Raw genomic sequence first — 19417 nt, 5'->3', positions numbered from 1 at the left:
CCTTCACGTGTTAGCCAAGTTTCGGGAAAAAGTGGACGGCGCGTGCCCATATTCTACATGTAGGTCGATACCAAGGCTTCAGGAAGGAGGGGTGTATGGCAACAGATAAGCCAATAACAAGGCAACTTCATGAAGAAACTTCTTTTTTCACAAACATTCACTCAAAACCCTACACTGTACAACCCAGCACAAAAATGCCAAGGATTCAACAAAATTTCCACCCAAGAAAGGGTTTTAAAGTTCTTTAGCTCATTTTAATCGCGTCACCCCTACAGTTACTTTGGCATTGCCAGACATTCTCGCATCCGGGTCGGTGACCCGGATGTATTCCTCCATCGGCCTGGGGAAATCCATGTCATGGACGAGTCTTTTGTTCAAGGATCTGATGATGACACTGATTATTTGTCGAATCGAGTATCACTATCGACTCATGGATCTGGAGTTTTCGTCAGGATGTTTAAGTAAGGATGTCCAATAATAAAAAAAACGCCCGTTTCTTTTTAAAAATGGTGGTTTACTATGTCGTGAAAAATATTCGTTACGTCGATTTTTGTACGTTATATTTGTAAATTTGCGTTTGTTGACACTTGACAGACACTTAGCAGGACAAGAAAGTAACACAGCTAACAGTAACTTTTTTCTGTTCTATATTATAGGTGCGGAACATGGTGTTCTGCACGTCCTGTGGGACCCCCATCCGTCCCCATGTCAAGTTTTGCGGCAACTGTGGCACCAAGACAGACGCTGGAGGTATTCATTAACAAAAGCCATCTGCAGTACCACGTTAGCATTGTACTAGTAACATAGTATCTAATATAATCTCAAACATACATACATGATAATAATAATAATACATACATATTATATGATCTTATATTATGTAACCGCTAGTCACATAATATTATGTAGTTGTAGTATTAAATGTTGGTTAGTTAAGTACTAGTAACAAACTGGTTGACATTATATTTTAGGGTTGCCACGAACTTGAGGTTGGTTTTCTAGAAGCAAAAATATTACTATAATAGTACTTCTGTGTTAACTAAAAACTTCCACTGCTTTTTTCAGGGGAGGCAGGTGATGTGTTCTCATCAGGAATGTCCTCAGGTAAGACAATAAACTGATGTACATACATACAAATTAAGTTGCATTGAAATTAGTTGTAGAAACCATCCACCAGACTCCTTTTCAGGCTGAAATTAGCCTGAAAGGTAAATGTACATGTTACATGTACAAGCTGGGCAGGGAAGTTGGCCGGCCATAAAGTGAATATAAATAAATAAAAAGGTCCATTTTGTTGGATTTATTCCACCTGTGAAGGAGTCTGGTGGAGACCTAATTGTACATCCCCTCCAACAAACTTATTTTATAATTGCTTACAAACAGGACATTTGTCATTATTAATATAATCCTCTTTTATTTCGTACTCAGTCAGGTTTGTCCTGGTGTCCTGCAATAACATTCATGTCTCAGATAAGGTCATTAAGGTACATGACACCAAAACTCTCTGAAAGATAAAATGGCTCACTACATAACATTCTTCAATTCACACTTAATTTCTATAACTTATGCAGCATTTTCCCCCAATAGATAAATCAAATCATAAGTATATAGTATATGTCCTACATATTGCTCCTTTTTGTTAATGCAAGTAGTGGGAACTATTACATGATACCCCACGTACGGCGTACATTGTGCACCACTTGACAATAATGCACACATCATTTTGTCACAGGAGGCCGAGGTGGAACTTCCACTGGAATACCAACGGACATGTTCGCAGTACCTGGCACGAGTATGCAAGGTAAATACAATTTTACAAACTACATCCTCTGAATGTTTTAATATGAGAGAATGTTGTCATTGTTATCATTGATCAAATAAAAAGTTAGAAGAATATGAGTTAAATAGGATATCATTGTATGTATATGCATCGTATGTATATGTTAGCACATTGTAGTATTTACTGGTTTAATAAAAATTTTGATATTCCACACATGATGTGTCAGTAACAGTCATGTTTATGTAATATGTCTACAGGTACAGGATTGAACCATCTGTCAGCAAAGAGAAGCACAATGAACCTACAACAGGCTTGTCAGAGTCTATTCAAGCCGAACAGCCAAGTACCGGTACCTGGAGCTGGTAAACCCAACTACACCTACAAGCCAGTACACAAGAAGAAACAACCAAAGATCGATTTAAGCAAACGTAAGTTAGTTTAGTGAATTATGATTATAATTTATAGCTCTATCAACACTTTGTCTTTATTTAGGGATCAAACTGAATTTCTTGAGATTGCTTAACCATAACAAATTTTTAAAGACAGTTTTAGACTCTAGATTAGAGTTAGTGATATTACTGCAGACTGAGAAATTGTCCATGTGACTTGCCCTTGAACTTTTCTTTTTGGCTTTGTTTGGTAGAAGTTAAAAAAAAGTATTACTGCACTGAGGACACAACATGGTTCTTAGTGAATGCCTGGCATGGCTGTCATGTGTGGCTCAAAGCCAGGGGTTAGAGATGGCATATGAGGATCTGCAAGCTGTCAATGACCATTTGACAGCTGCAGCTTTTTGAAAAATATTTTGGGCGTTGAGCCATCAACCATCTTAAAACTATGGCTGGTTAAAGCTCCTGCCAGATTGACATAAACTGATTCATTTCATTTGTTAAACATTTTTTTAGTTTCATTTTTTAGTGTTTGCATGAAAACAATGTCATCTTAGCTTACTCGTAAGACACATGGGGACATGTTTGCACTTGAAAAGTAGGCAGTATTTAGTTAGTTTTTGTATCTTGGACCATGGGAGAAATTTCTGTAATGATTGTGTCTATGTATATGTCTTTTTGCAGGTTTTTGATGTTTCAAAGCTTGTTAACTGTACTATATTACATGTATCTCTGTTGTACCTTACCCATATACCTTGTATAAGTTGTATGGGCTAAGAGACCAACATCTGACCTATATTTGTGTGTCAATCCGACCATTCTCAACCGATTCTTCACCTTCAAATATTGCTGGGCCTACATGCAAGCTTTGCACAATACTCTGAGGCTCCCCTATGTACATACCCAGACTGCAATGTTGAGGAGTCTTGTGCAAAGTTTCTTCATATGGTTTCTTACATGCCATGCTTTAACTTTAAGGTGTTTTGAGCCTCTGTCCAGCTCCTGTCAAGCCACCACGGGATATGGACAGCATATTATTTATATTCAGGCTTCAGGCTGTGAAATGTAAATGTAAAATCCATATTATCATATGAAAAAATATAGACAGCATTTATATGTACGACTAGGTATATGCAAATTGCATACATTGTATATTGTATGGAGAATTTCTGGTTCAAGTTGGGAATGTGTCAAAACTTCTAAATGAACGAATGAATTAAGTCACTGATTTGTGTCCACTGGTAATTATTTATAAGTTGACTCAAAATACACATGTGACTGGCTGAGTGCCTGGGTTATATGTGGTGAAAGTTTGTAGTACAGCTTTGGGTTTGACTTGATTTTGATGTAGATCTATGGAGGTGGTCACTTTTAAAGATTTGACTATATAAATACAGGTTTGAATATTGCAATGACATTCCATTCATTTCTATCAACAGGATGGCTTGCGAAAACTTACATGCTGCCAACATCCGCCACACATCCAGACGTCACTGCCGAGCATCGCTTCATCGAATTCTTACCGCAAGAAAATCCTCTTCGACAGATTTACAATGAGTTCTCAGGCTCAAGGTGATTTGTTTAGCCCTGTTATTGGTGTGCACCTTAGTGTGCGGACGGGGAGGGGCTGGGACATGGCGGTAACATGACAATTTTGGCCTGCAAACAAATGTGTACTTGATGATCACATCATTTTTGTATGTTGAAGACGACAACAAGTTCATTTCCTTTTCATTGTTTCAGTTCTTCCTTGAAGTTGAAGCCATTCAGAGAGTGGCAGTTTGGGAGGAGAGAGGGCAAAGGCTACGCAAATGACCTTGTCATGATTCCTGCAAATGACCTCGACTTCGTGACTTTCAAGCAGTTTTATAAGGGGAAGACAGAGGTCTACTGTCTTGGTACGCTTCTCTTTTACCTTGTTCACAAGATAGTACATACCATCCATATTTTTTAAACTGCTTTACTCATGTACTTCCTAAATGAAAAAGCCTAGCTAGTTGACACATCCTACTGAATGTGGTATTATGTGGCCATTTTTTCAACTGTTATCCCATGAATGAGATTTACTGTATCGGCATGTACATATGCAATTGCAATTTGGCACATCAGATCTATACCCAAACATGCACGTTTTTAAAAAATTACTTAAGCTCAGTGTTTTTATGGTTATTGGAATATTTTGGAAGCACCCCAAACTATATTGATTAGACTTTTGGAATTGGCCATAGTATTAACAATTAGGCGGTTTGCCGGTTAACTTCAAGCAGATGTGTGGAATGTTAATGACAAACGCTGTAGTCTCACTTTCCTTGTGAGATCGGCATTGGGTGGCCAGCCCTTGCATTTAAATTGAAACATTTTTTTCCCATGTAACAGGTGCAGAAGATGAAGTGGATGATGATGATGATGATGATGACCTGAAGGGCTCTGAAGATGAGCTTCCTGACCCAAATGGCAGTAGATACAGCATCAAGAACCTATCAGCTTCTACAGACCATGCATGGACAAAAGGTACATAGTACATTTAGATATGCATCAATGGGCTGTATATATAGCAGTTGTTGTGGCTTTATTCCTTATCTGTTTCTACATTTAAGTCATATTAAGCTACATGCCTCCCTCAACAATTGTGCAGTTCTGTGGTACACTGGTAGTTCAGAGAATCAGGTATGCAATCCAGGCCATAATTGCAAAAGTAAAATGTAAATATATGCATTACAGTCGCTGCTTATAGAACTATATTAGAAACAACCTCAGCAAAAAGGGCCACCTATACAATAAAACCATGCTTTTGGCACTTCTCATTGTATCCAACCTCACAATCAGCGGGGTAATACTGTCCAGGGTCAATGGCTATAAGCAGAAAATGTGCCTGATCATTTCAATGGGATGGAAAATATAATATTGTTCCTTTTCACTGACAATTTCAGTGGTCAAAGTGAACAGAGTTTTTAAAAACCAAGGTTTGTATGTACAAGAAATGCCACAAAGACTAATCTATCACAGCAAATTAAATGCATTTATTTCTTACAGATCAGCCTGAGCATGAACGTCGTGAATCTGACAACCAGTCTGTCACTGCTATAAGCGATGACGATGAGTACAACACTGAAGGTAAACTAGATTCCCTTTGCATAACATAGAGCTGTGACTTAAATTTTTAATTGTGATGATGATTGGCATAAGAATATTCTGGAAATCTTTTATACCTTCAGCGTCTCCTACATCTGCCAAGTGTGGACATTGTGAAAATGAATTTTCTTTTCCTGTCATTTGCTGTATAGTGTACAAGAAATAAGACGACCGTACAACCATGCTTGCTCCATCAAAATCTCAAGTCTTAATGGCCCGCAAGAAAAAATTAGTGCATAACAAAGACTTGTTCTTTCTTTCAGAACTTCAATCACCGCCTCATCAGGTGAAAACGCGCAGCTACAAAAGGAAAAAGGACCAGCCTCCACCCAAAGGTCAGTTGGCACAGGAACTCTATAATTCAATTACCATTACTCAATGTAATTTCTAATAGCAGGACCTGATCATACAACCCTTTTGTAAGGTAACATGGTCCTTGTTTGACATCCTTTTTTTAATTCTTTTATGCCAGCAGCTTTACATACTGGCCATTTTAATGTGCATGCACAATAGATGAACATCAACCCGACAATTATGTATCAGTTCTTAATTCAAATCCAATTTTAACGTAGGTCTTTTTGAAATTGAAGGAAGATTTTTTTCACTACAGGTTGCCCTTTCTGATGCCAACTCAAACCCTAGTAGGGGCTATGATCCCTCTAAGCTGTTGATAAAAAAAATGGTTGGAAGACTCAATGACTGACTTTGTTTCTGGTATTGATCAAGGTGCAGGACAGAAAGACGGGAAGTTGCCAAAATCAAGCAAGTCCACACGAGCAGCAAAAGGTAATGTTGACCATTAAACATACCACTAAATAACAAAGTTGTCTAAGTAACCCTAAGAAGTTAGGAATTTATGCACAAATCTCCGTGTGCCTAGAAGTTATTCCTGATGACTACATGTACATGGAAACAACTCTGACCACCAACCTGGCCACAAACATAAAGGCTCAGATTGTACTAGTACCCAGGGTTGGACAAGTTTTCAAAAATCCACTTGTCTTACCTGGTCATTTCCACTTGCCTGAACCAATTTTTCACTTGCCCCAAGTATGCATTTTACTAGTAGAAAGGAAATTATTATACTAATATATATATAGAGAGTTTGTGTAATGTTGGATGTACTACATGATTTCATCAAACTTTGAAACTTGGTCAAAATACTGCAGGGGATATACTTTGCATTAATTATCGTTCACCCAGCTCTATCCTAAAGTTACTTATACCCAGTACATACAAACACAAACATGACAACACACACTTCTTTGTGGCAGAAATCGGGGGCAAGGTGCCAGGTCTTCAGTGCTACCCATTTCCATCTCTCTTTGACATGCTTACATTTGTGAGATGGGGGGCTTTGTGCTCACTTCCAGCACAAATTTCGCCCCACACACCTCACAATCCAAACCAATCCAACCATTCCATATCTATAACTAGACCTAGGGCATTTCCCATCCTAGGTCCGACCTAAGGCATTTCCCATCTTAGGTCCAAGGCTTGTAACCGCCCATCACACAGGGTTATGGGTACGCCCCAGATCAGCCCTGCCGCGGGCGACCCTCATAGCAAGCTAGTCGGGCACCATAGGAAGTCCCTTCTCATTCAAGAGAATATCCCGACATTAGGTATGCGACACTGATCCGGGACCCTTGTGAACATGTGGAGCTCTCTGTCTCCTCTACTTATGGAAAGGTTTCTTTCAAACCAAAGGCTGGTAGCACTGAATGGCCCATACAACCATTCCCAGTTTTATTGAAAAAATGGTTGGACCTTGCTTCTAATTCCTGAGTACATAATTCAAAATATATCCAAACTACTGGTGTGCTTGACATGCCAGTTGGAAAAGTTCTGTGTACAAGACGCCACACCAGTGACGCTTATGCTTATACATTCAGTCTAGATCTAATAGCAAGGTCCTTCTTACTTCCTACACGAGTCTTACTGCGAGCAGGCGACCTGTTTTACCCTGGTTGCCAATGGTTTTAGCCAATAACGGGCTGGTCGGTTAAACCAATGCTCTGTCCAGTGGGTGTTTAACGCACCTTGACTCGTCACTTACTATCTCAACTCACTACACCTAGGATATAACATAACTTGATACTAATATTATGAATACAGTACATGCCAGTAAACAATTCCTATTGACAAGTATTAGGGTGGGCGGGACTGGGGAAATCTCTGACCACTGATACTCTGTTACAGTGTCGGTGGCCTCAGGCTCAGGACAAGTGATTCACTTTCACTCTTCTTCCCCTTATATCTCTTTCCTTGATCATGGAGGCGTACCTGGTACCGCCTCCCTTGACAATACTGAACTGCCCATTCTATGAGTCGCATCCTGTCATCAGTATTACTTTCATTCCTTCTACTTTCTGGGAAAGCTGACCCCTCGACTCACTGACCATTTCCTGTTACCCATGCACATTCCCTCATGGCTGGACATTGGGTTGCTGGGTTTCAGACAATTAACCCAGCTTAATAACTGTATGAGTTACTAAGCTTCCATTAAAAAAATTTGCTTGCCCAATTGGGCAAGTACAGGGGGATATTCACTTGCCCGAACAGTACTTTTACTTGCCCTGGGCAAGTGGGCAACCTGCTGGTTAATATAGGTTACATTAGCCTTGGTATTACATGTACCTAGGCCACAATCTAATTTGTTGGTTCACAAATTTGCCCACTTCTTTTCCAAATGCTCATATTTTGGCCCCAGCTGTTAAGTCTGTTCTCTAGATCTTCAGAGTTGTTACATTGTTTGAATTACAAACCTGCCCGGTATGTTGACTTCATGGTTCCTTATAGCATTTTTCATGGTTTTTTTTTTTTTTTTCAAAAATTAAATCAGAGAACCAACAAGTCAAATTGGTGTGGCCTTACTGGAATAATTTATAATAATACTAATTAATAAGGCTAAAATACATAGAATGCAACACAGTGTATTCCGTATCGCCCGAAGTTCCAGCCCGACCGTGCGTCGGATCCGGATCGCCCAAAGGCTAGCGCTGCTGGAGGGAGATCCGATCCGCGGGAGAGCTGGGACCGAGGTTGATGCGGAATACACCGTGTTGTATTTTATTTATGTCATGCCCACCCAAGAAAACACGCCTTTCAATGCAAAATGAGCGAAAACTTGGTGTCCCTAAACCAAAAAAAATGCAACGACATCAATTCCAATGTCTGAATTTTGTATTCAAATTTTCAAAAGCGGTGCACGCAGTACTAGTTAGGGCGAAACGCATTCAAATCATTCTATGGAACAGTTGGAAGGCCCGGGCCGTCACGTTAAGAACATTCGGGCCGTACGGATAGTTATCACACGGGCCGGAACACCTGTATCGAATGTAATCGCGTCCCAGGTAGGACATAAATCGTATAACTGGGTAGGAAAATTTTTGGTATGTATATGATTATTCCATTATTCAAAAATACGAGTCAGTATTTTCCCTCTACCGGCTATGGAGACCTGCTAGAGTATGGCGCCATATGGGTCATTGAGTCTCAAAACAAAATCTTTTCTCCCTTCTGTCAACAAAGCCTGCATATGTGCTGAACAACTAATCTACAAAAGGCCTTTTTAGAATTACTAAAAATCGTTGGGGGCATGTCCAATTTGTTTTTAAGGTTTAGTGTTAGATGTGATGAATTAACATGGACTTAAGAGATCTTAAGACCTTCAAGCAAAACATGTATTGAAGTAGCCATCAATCCCCATGTTGCATGCTCATTAACACATTTGTTGCTTTCTGTTATAGAGCCAGAGCACCTGACGAAAGACGACACTGTTGCTGTTGATGGTCAGTACTATACTACAGATTTTGCTCTCAACATGTATTTCACTCACTCACTCACTGCATGTACATATGTAGCTCACTCACACTTTCACTCACTATCCAGGTTTTGATTATACTGCTGTTGGTTTTACATATAGTATGTTGTTATAATTAATACATTGACATTGGTAAGCACCCAACACCTGCAGATTGTTCCCTTTACCATATGTCAGATAAGGCCACAGCAAGTAAATTTTATGGATGACATCCGCGCGCGCATTAATTTTCGCCTGATTTTGGAGAAAAAAAAAGAAATTTTGTTGCCTTCTGACAGTGGTCACCATGCCGAAAATGGGCAAAGGTGTCTGTTGCCATGCCGGAACGTGGATGGCAGATAACTAGGAAGAGAGGAGACAAGAAAAGACTCTGATTTAATGTTTGGTTTCTGACTTTGATGCAGTGATATGTGATGTTGGCTGTGTATATGTGATGTTACCACTGAATCAAAACCATTTGTACAATGATTGAGTCAAAATTTTACATTGTGGGAACCTTGTTTTTTTCGGCCCGCCTTGTTTTTTTTTCGCCCGCTAGCATTAGATTTGGAGTCTGCGGAGGATGTCATCCATAAAATTTACTTGCTGTGGCCTAATGCATTGTTTAAGGTCTACAAAATTTATAAGATTGCCACTATTTCCCTGATCAGTCGTGTACGTGAAGTCTGCCTGGCTCTCAAAATCATGTTTTGGTGGCTCATATCCTTTTTCTCTGCAGTCATTAATGTACTAATTTTTATATCTTTTGCATCTGATTCTGAATTGCAACTTGGCACAAGTGCTTTGGGCCATGTTAAACTTATATTAGGCACACTTGATCATCCATTCACTTGCTGGTTAACTCAGATATACATGGTTATTGTAAACACCTACATGCAACTTGCAGTAAAAATGTTCTCTTTATCTGTTTATTTATTTCAGAACTCATGGAAAGCTTGTCAAAATTTGTTGGCCTAACGACCCTCAAGGCCGAGCTGGAGACATTCGCCAAGTCTATATACATGAAGCGGCTGTGCGGTCGCCAGGTGGGGCAGCAGGGGCTCCACATGATGTTCATTGGGAACCCAGGCACTGGGAAAACAACAGTGGCAACAGCTGTGACAGGTAGGCCAACTATTTTACCCATTACACTGAAAACCAAAAAAGTACACTGCATGTATGTATTCAGGATAGGCTCGTTCTTTTTAAGTTATGGCCTGATAACCCATGGGAAAGGGAGCCTTCTGATTGATCGACAGCTGCATATGTCATATATATGATAAAATCGAATAATCACCTTAATATTGACAAAAATCACCGGTCAGTATGGAGAAATATCCAATACATGGAGTGCTCTTATTGCTCAAAGACATTTGGCTATATTTTATCTTGTGATTTGCACATTTTTGTTACCATTATTGCACTTGATCCCTCAATAAGATAATCTGTTAGTAAAACACCTGCACTAGACCATTTGTGATGTGTCTTCAAGACTATACAGTACAGTGGTGCTTGTCATGATCAGTTTCTCATGTCATTTATCTTTATCATTTTTTCAATACAGGATTCCTTCACAAGCTACAGGTCATTTCCAAGCCTGTGCCAACAATCGTACAGAGGGGGGACCTCGTGTCCAAATACATCGGGCAAACAACAGAGGTCACCCGGAACAAGATTGACCAGAGCCGGGGTGGCGTAATGGTGGTAGATGAAGCGTACCGACTAGCACAGGCAGACACCAGCTCCTCCAAGGATGTTGGCAAAGAAGCCTTGGAGGAGCTGATGAGTGTGATGGAGGATGGTGACCCCATCATGATATTTGCAGGCTACCCGGAGGAGATGGCTTCATTCCTGGAAGTCAATCCAGGGATGAAGTCCCGGGTAGCCTACAGATTCCACTTCCATGACTTCAGTGTTGGGGAGCTGGCTGAGATCATGAGGTTTGAAATCGCCAACATGGGACTGAGGCTGTCCCCCAAGGCAGACCAGGACCTACCCGAAACAATCAAAAAGACAACCACAAAAAAACAGCGTTCGGAGATGAATGGCAGATTGGCCAGACAGGCAGTCGTGGGGGCAGAGAAGAACATGTATGCTCGCTGCTACCCCAATGATGTTGATGGGTGTAAAACTATCACTCAGGAAGATCTGGATGAATCCCTCCGGACCTTCCTGAGTGGTAGATAGATCACCCTCACATCATTGGGGGAGCAGCAGATACATCTCTGCTCCCATGAGTGCGTCATTCCCAAAATCACATTCCACTTTATATTTTAGGGTTTTTTTTGCTGGTCACACTCCCCAACATTGAAGTCATGTTTTTAACGTGCTGATCTACACAGGGTAGAAAATATCGTTTGGCCTTTGTCGCACGCATGGCGCATGTTGTGCTACAACTTTTTAGCATGTAGACAAACCTGCAACTGCGTGTGGCGCCGCGCTGTGATTTTCCTGTGGCACATCCAAGGTGCACCCCAATGAAAATCGATGCACGGTGACACGCGCAATGGCTGGCATGCCTAGACGCTAAAAAAATCTGTAGCACAATAGGCACCATGTCTGCGACACAGGCCAAACGATATTTTCTACCCTGTGAAGATCAGGCAATAATGGGATCACCATTCTCCATCATCTGACTAGGTGCCATGGACACTTCGTGGTGCCCATAATGCAAGACAATGCTGACAGGCTTTAGTATAAGCTAAAATAGTATAGTATTTCTATCAGGTCTTAGTGCCTTCACATTTTTGGACAAGTGTTAGGATTTCAATAAGTATAATACAAAAACTTATGTTTCAGTGTTGGTCCAAGTGGACCTGTTTATACATGACATTGTACTTGCGGTACAACTTACAAGTGATACAATAACATTGTACAAAGAATCTGCATTACAAGTTTGTAGAATAGAGGCTTGCTGTTCAATGAATATCAGGAGTAAAGAAGACATAGAAATTGAGTTTTCCAGGCTGAAAGGTATGCAAGTAAAGTTTTGTTTAATCTCTCATTTAATAGAGCTGTAGAATATATGAAGTATATACTGAGACAGTTATGCTTGAATGTGCATTTTATCGAATGTCACATGTTCCAGGTTGGCAAGATACAATGTATGTCAATAAACAACAATGATTTTCCCGAAAGACACTTCAAGAATGCGGACTGAGCTTTGATTTGAGACAAAAACGCTTTGAAGTTTGATTTACAAATGTAGACAAGAATACCGGTAATCTGGAAGTTCTATAACAATCATATACATGTGTACCTCGCTTTAAATTATATACAGATTATATACAACTTTTTAGTGACATGAAATCATGATTGGATCACAACAACCTGTTTTCAACCACCGATGTACTTACTCACAAATTCCCCCCGTTAGACAACAACAGGTTCAGCCTTGTTGGATAGGAAGAAAAACAACCTTTTTGCCTTTTGCATCCGATAGAAATTTTGTACCTGTTATTTGTTGTCCTAGCTAAACACTCCCCATTTGAGTAGATTTTAGCATTTCAGAGTTTTGTAACTTTGTACAGGGAGGGAAACAGAATGGCATATGTGACTGTACAGATACATGCATGTAGACCTTGTGCCAGGCACACCATCAATGATGTTTGAATAGTTGCTTCCTCCCACCCATGTAAACTCCCTCTGCCTCCTTTTGTACAGAACTGCGCTTTCCTGTGCAGACATGATTATAAATGGTATTAAAGAGAATTTACAGGCTTAAAAAAACAAACAACTCGGAGTAATTCTTTAACTGTCTGCAGAGCCTGGACACATTTAATTACAAGAGTCACCATCCAAGCAGAGGTTGGATTCAGCTTGCCTTTGATATCATTTTAGGTTTGTTTGTTTGTTGCAATTTGGCTTTCTATTTAGTTGAGCTTTCTTCCATACAGTCAAAAACCTCTGTAACACTGCTTAATGGGCTCTGATTAATGTGCCATCAGCTGCTTTTTCGTGTGGCAATAATTACTTGTCACATTTCAAACACACAAAACAAATTCAAAAAATTGATATTTGAAATCAACTCTGTATGTTTGAGAAGGAAATTTATCTTTTAGGAAAACAGGAAGCTTCTTCCTTCACTTGAAAAGACTTTTCAAACATCAAAACCCCTTTGGTGGCAGGATAAATCTTTTTGCCTGGCCATAACTATGCAGTACCTTAATGATGTAAAACGACAAAGTATAATGTACCCCAAGCCATTTATTCAAGAAACAAGTAAGGACAGACAGATAACTACTACTGGGACGACCCCTATGTTATTAGAAAGTTGCACATACGAAAAGTTTTCAATTTGCCTCTGAAGTGTCATATAATGCAAAGCTCACAAACACTGTTCTTTATGATTCATGTTTATAGAGCTGGCTTTTATGTTTTAAGACGAATACTGTATATAGTGGAAAAGGCGGGCAATGGCATGATTATCATATAGGCCTATCAAGCTGAATGAAAAACTGACAACACAATCCTGTTGTATACTGATTAGGCCACACCGATTTAATTTGTTGGTTCTCGGATTCGCCTCTTCATTTTTTCCTGATTTGCAAAAAAAAAAAATTCACAATCAACTGCAAAATGCTCATATTTTGCCCTGAACAGTTGAAAACAGTCCTTTTCTTCCTAGTCGTTACAGTTATTCCATCTCTCAATGCAGTGGTATCATTAGAAGTTCAAAATTCATTTTTTTAATTTTGAACCAGCCTTTCTTGTTGAATTCATACCTCCTATCGTAGCATTTGGGGCTATAATAGGATGCCTAGATCTGTTTTTATTTTTTTTTCGCCCTGTCGCTTCATATTTTTCCTGAAAAAATCCGAGAACCAACAAATTAAATTGGTGTGGCCTTAATAGTACATGTATTGTACCATTAAAATTGCCGCAAAGATCTCTATTTGCTTCCTGGCTAGGTCACAATAAGGCACTTTGTATCAAATTAAAGTAAATATTTACAAAGGAAAAAACATGACTAGCTGTACAATAAACATTAAAAATGAAGAGGGTTAGATGGACCCCCGAAACATCTGTTTATAATAAATTATCCAGAGGTAAAGATTCAACTCTTTTTATATCAATGAAGTCCCTGGATGTCTAATATACACAAAAGTATGGGAAAAAAACAGATATTCAGCCATGCTTCATAATACAAATAAGTCATTGTGACAACTGTCTTAAGTTACAAAACATGCAGCACTGCTAGTCCCCCCTAAAACAGCACACAAACTGTCTTTATCTTCCTTGGAGGTAAATACTAGTTTGCACTTTGGCCTAAAATGTTTATAAGACATAAGCCAGGTTCATGGTATTCAAAATAATCATATATCTATATACACTTAAATTAAATTATCTTGTAATGTTCAGAACTGTTCATTCAGACAGTCATTCATTTCAAGTACTAAGTTGCCCCCCCCCCTCATATTGAAGCACCTGGTGCCAATCATCCTTGCATCATATGGGCCATGATGCGTAGAGCCTGTACATATTGTAAGGTATCATAAATGTCAACAAAGTCCAAAGGATTAATGTGTGCTTGCAGGATTCTTTGTTGCTCTTCAGACACATCCAGACCGCTTGGGACATCAATGTTGTTGTCCTGCAGTTCCGGAACAGGCCCCTCCCAGTCAACGCCGTAGGTCTGGGGATCAACTGGCGCCTCAAGAATGTTCTTTATGGCTGATCTACCTGAGTTCCACAGTTTCAACGTACCTTCCACCCACAATTGCTGTGGCGACAAGTTGTTGGCTGTTCTGAGTTTGTGGGCATTGAAGCCTTCGACAAATGCATTGACTGTCATGTTTATTCTTGGACAGAACACAAAGTGCAGACAGAACAAGTGTAGGGGATTGGAGGGGTCAAGCATTCCCTCGAATTCCATGTAGTGGAAAAATGAGCGCCAGACCTCTACTATGCAGCGGTGCACTTCTCGCCACAGACGCTCGATTCTCTGGTTGTGGGTTGATTTTCCCGTCAAGAAGGGATTCTTTTCCACGCCTCGCTTTATCAGCATGTACAGTGCCACTTTGGTGTTTTCCATGCCATAGTCTGACCGTACCCGAGCTGGCACACCCCACTTGGCAACTGCCGCACGAAACGCGTTGTAAACTGTGGCAGACTTGTTGTTGTTGCTGCATTCCAGATACACAATTGTTCTTGAGTAACCATCAATGCCTCCATGAAAGACAAACCCCCATCTTATGAGTTTCATGTGGCTGTCGATGTGCCATAGGGCATTCGGAGAGGGCACATAATATGATCTGCGACATGTGGTTAAAAACCAGCGCAGGGCAGTGTTTATGGGGTCCACTCGATGAATTGAGTCGCGAAGCCTTTGCCTGGGTACAAATATTCCCAGAGACTTTAGTAGACCCCAAAGGTAATTTTCGCCATGATTTGGCAAAACTCTTTTCAGACCAATAATTGTTCTGTCCAGGTCCTCATCCGTGACATCTGAATACTTGCTTCTTTCTCTACATGAAAACTCTTGCTGTCGCCTCTTTATGGTACTAAAGGAGACGCCTAATAGCTCAGCTATTTTCAACCAAGTGAATCCAAGTTCACGGAGATATTCAATCTGTTGTACCGTGATATGCTTTCTTGGTCTGCCCCCGCTGTACTCCTCTGAAACTCTGTATCGATAGGAGTCCACCTCCTCTCCTTTCTTAGAGTAAAATACATACATTTGCTCTAAATCATTTTGCAGAAGCTCACAGGCTGCAAATACTTGTTCCAAATGTGGACTCCAAGTATCACGCATGGCAGCAGATACACTGGAAGCGATCACAGCAACATTTCTAATTGCAGATTCAAGTCTGCTTTGGATGTAGGCGATTTCATGACTGCTCTGCGTAGATTGCTTTGCGGTACATTCTGTAATGAGGTCGTTTATGACATCTAAAAAGGCCGTCATCTCTCCCCTGCTTGGCAAAGTTGTTCTTGCAGTTGTTCCTGCAGTTGTTCCTGTCTGATCTCTTAACGCCATGAGTGGACCTGTAGGGAGCGATCGCGGATATGTAGTACACGTCATATAGCATTTGTTATTGACAGACGTCCTGTATTTGCATTTTCACCAGCATAAGGTGATGAAGGAAAACAAAAAGTGAACCTACTCACATCCTGGCACTGACAAACATCATACCTCCAAGAAATATTTAAAGCTTTGTTAGGTTTTGTTGTTAATTTTGTCTCATTATGTAAATTATGCAAGCTATACAACAGTGGTGGGCAACAGGAACTGTCTCTGTGAAATGTGCTTTCCAATGTCGTTCTCTAGTTAATTTATATTGTTATAATTTGTAATGGCCTAGTTTTATTCACCTGCCATCAGTTTTGGTTATATACCCGCAAAGGCGGCGAGAGCGCACCAATCCAAACAAACTTGCAAGCTGAATAACTAACTTGAAAAACAAAAAACAGGTAAATACATAAAACTTACTGCTTGTTTTCTATTATTAATATTATGTAATCCAAACATCGCACAAGTACTCATGAGCATACACTGCATGTTGTTGTTGTTGTCCCTGTTTTACGTCTATTTTTCCGGTTGTGGTCGGCTGTAGTGGGAGGGGGGCGAGGGTTAGCATCCCTTTGTTTATTTTGCGCCAACAAACAGTGAGCTTTGAACAAAAATTCATTCAGCTTAATTAGAGCTCAAGACGTCTCGTAGAACAGTCGCCCGTACGGTTATGTGGCACATGTAAATAGGAAACTCTTACCTGAACCCCTGCGATCGGTAAGGAAGACTCAGTGACAGTGACACGTGGCGTTTCCGGTTAGAGTATAGCTATAGAGTCAAATTCCACTGTGAGCCGCTCCGAGCACTTGTGGACGTGAAGGTCAGGCGAAGGCCAGGTAGGCCAAGCAGTCAGTCCCGACTCAAGTCAGTCACACCGCAACGTACGCATGGATGTCGAATGAAAATACCTCTGATGCTGTACATGTAGTTCTATTGACCTCTGACCCCGAATCGGCCTGTTCCATTCCATCCCCAGGTGTCACAGTAATTTGCACTGTACCGTTATTTGCATACACGTTATATAGCACATTCAACACAAGATGATTTCTTTTGACAGACAACAACAATGATGCCGCGATTATCCGGTTGTCACTTACTGTAAAGGGGGAGGGGGCTTTCGTTTCTTGCGTTTGCATGCAAATAAATCTTGCGTTTGCATGCAAATCATTTATTTTCTCTTGCGCGTCGGCTTACATATTCTCTCGCGTTTGCATGCGGTTTATTTTCTCCCTCGCCCAGGATTTTCTCTCGCCCCCACCCAGCCAGCCAGCGGGAGAGGAAATAAATCGCAAACCGCGAAATATAAAACAAAAGCAACGGGAGAAAATAAAGATGGGAGATATAAAATATGTATTGAGAGAGAAAATAAAGATAGGAGATATAAAATATGTAATGAGAGAGAAAATAAAGATGGGAGATATGAAATATGTAATGAGAAAGAAAATATGAAAGTTTATTGCAAATACTTGCCCGAGGGCTAATTGCAGTTACAAACAACATAGAAAGAAAATACAGTGGTATGTGAGACTATATAAAGATGGGAGATATAAAATATGTAATGAGAGAGAAAATAATGAGGGAAGATTAAAAGAACGAACGGCACCGCCAAAAATAATACCATTCAAAAATATTATGCAACGAGGGACTATGGACTGAATCACGTTACTGAATAGCTATGTTTTGTCAAGATCATAGTCCTGACCTTCTCTCACCTAGAACTCTTGAAAAATGAGGAATATAAAGTTTCAAGATTAAATAAAGGTTTGCAGGAAACCCTACTTCTTGTATGGCTACATATAAAAGAGCACGCAGATTTCGTTCCTCAGACGCAGTAAAACAAGGAGGAACAAGGAAAATCTGAGATTTTATACCTCCGGGTAGTTTAGTGTATTTCTTATATTTATGTTATTTCTTATGTGTAGTTGATTGTATTAAATGTAATGTGTTAGATTTAGCATTCCAGACCTGGATCTAGACCTATTAGCCGAGCGATTTGAGCGTCGGAATTTTAAGCTGGTGCTCGACAAGTCGTGGGTTCGAACCCCGGCCCGGGACCAGGGGTTTCTTTTTGTTTCTACTACTCGCGTCTGTCTTTTACACAAGGGTTTACAAGTTGTGTGGGTTTAATGTTAGTAATGTGTGCACATTTTTTCATATATGCATAAATCTTGCATATATCTCTGAAGTATATTTGCATATATGGGAAGATCATGACCACACTCCCGTAACAGCGCGCACGGAAACTAACTTTTCTTTGTTTGCACGCTGTTTTGCACGGTTGCAAAGGCAACAGTACCAAAGTAACGGGTTCCTTTCTCAGCACTCGGTGAACAGAAGTTTGCATAGCCACACACACGTCCACATTTATTTAGTGAAAATATGCACAATTAAAAGAACTTTTTACGTTCGTTCAACCCGGAAGTGTGTACACCCTAGTAGACGCTCGGGGCGACCGCTAGCATACAAAAAGCGATACGAGACACCCCTAAAATATTACGTGGACGTTACTATACGCCCTAGAAAAGGTTCGCGGCCATTCTGACCATTACAGGGGTGTCCATCGCCGGTCTAAACACATCATTTTCGCGGCCCGAAACTACAAATACTACAAATACTATAAAAGCAAAAAAACGTGCACCATCTACAAACTAACAGCACAACTTATACCGAATCTGAATATAAACCGACCTCCCGCACGCGAGAAACAGCTGCGTACATAAAATAGCCGCTGATAACATAACCTCTACGCGGAAGGATATCTCCTTCCCCGAGGTAATAACGTGTCTGTCCCGTCTCAAAGCAAATTTATGTGGTCATTTTCCTCTCTCCATGTTTTTCTTTCTTCGCGCCAAAGATATTTATTTATTTCCTCTCTCCATGTTTTTCTTTCTTCGCGCCCAAGATTTTTCCTCTCTCCATTTCTTTCTTTCTTCGCGCCCAAGATATTTCCTCTCTCCAAGTTTTTCTTTACTACGCGCCCAAGATATTTTTTATTCTTCTCTCTCCGCGCGGTTTATTCTTCTCTCTCCGCGCGGTTTATTATTCTTCTCTCTCCGCGCTCGCGACGAGAAAGTAACTTTCATGTTTCATGAATTGCCCTAACTTTCTTGTCTTTTAATGTATGATATGTTTGATTTTATCATTTGAAAAAACATGTGAAACTATTTCCCGATTGAGGTTCATATATATATATACATGTATATACTTTCATTCTTTTAGTTTCACTGGATTTTTTCATCCTTCCCTGTTTGGATATATTTTCGCTTCCGCCGCACATTTATTTCTTTTACGTTTGCATG

At 40.2% G+C, this 19417-nt stretch overlaps 2 protein-coding genes across 3 annotated transcripts; one reads left to right on the top strand and one right to left on the bottom strand.

Annotated features, from left to right (window-relative positions):
* The first annotated feature begins 335 nt into the window (after positions 1-335).
* Positions 336-11463, top strand: LOC109476835. Of its 2 annotated transcripts, XM_019777853.1 has the most exons (14): positions 336-461; positions 657-750; positions 1066-1104; positions 1733-1801; positions 2038-2208; positions 3609-3741; positions 3913-4067; positions 4546-4680; positions 5203-5283; positions 5565-5636; positions 6028-6087; positions 9054-9095; positions 10049-10231; positions 10671-11463. In XM_019777853.1, the coding sequence occupies exons 2-14, from the start codon at positions 666-668 to the stop codon at positions 11291-11293; spliced, it is 1848 nt and encodes a 615-aa protein (XP_019633412.1). In that variant the 5' UTR covers positions 336-461; positions 657-665; the 3' UTR covers positions 11294-11463. The 2 variants fall into 2 exon arrangements, with proteins under 2 accessions (XP_019633412.1, XP_019633413.1); XM_019777854.1 differs by lacking the exon at positions 336-461 and having other exon boundaries at positions 583-750.
* A 2432-nt stretch (positions 11464-13895) lies between these two features.
* Positions 13896-17080, bottom strand: LOC109476836. The gene is made up of 2 exons (XM_019777855.1): positions 16819-17080; positions 13896-16093 (listed from the first exon to the last, which is right to left on the bottom strand). Exon 2 carries the CDS (start codon positions 16083-16085, stop codon positions 14544-14546), a length of 1542 nt encoding a protein of 513 aa, XP_019633414.1. The 5' UTR covers positions 16086-16093; positions 16819-17080; the 3' UTR covers positions 13896-14543.
* Positions 17081-19417: the final 2337 nt, after the last annotated feature.

This window comes from Branchiostoma belcheri, unplaced genomic scaffold (genome assembly GCF_001625305.1).
Source record: "Branchiostoma belcheri isolate BF01 breed outbred unplaced genomic scaffold, Haploidv18h27 scaffold392, whole genome shotgun sequence".
Classification (NCBI taxonomy): domain Eukaryota; kingdom Metazoa; phylum Chordata; class Leptocardii; order Amphioxiformes; family Branchiostomatidae; genus Branchiostoma; species Branchiostoma belcheri.
The sequence above is the reverse complement of the archived record's forward strand: the minus strand, read 5'-3'. Positions and strand labels throughout refer to the sequence as shown.

Bases quoted from the DNA above. Each gene is read 5' to 3' on its own strand.
- LOC109476835 (XM_019777853.1), top strand. From the start codon at position 666: ATGGTGTTCTGCACGTCCTGTGGGACCCCCATCCGTCCCCATGTCAAG. The intron at 2,209-3,608 runs GTAAGTTAGTTT...TTCTATCAACAG, and splicing joins AAAGATCGATTTAAGCAAAC to GATGGCTTGCGAAAACTTAC. The intron at 3,742-3,912 runs GTGATTTGTTTA...TCATTGTTTCAG, and splicing joins AATGAGTTCTCAGGCTCAAG to TTCTTCCTTGAAGTTGAAGC.
- LOC109476836 (XM_019777855.1), bottom strand. From the start codon at position 16,085: ATGGCGTTAAGAGATCAGACAGGAACAACTGCAGGAACAACTGCAAGA.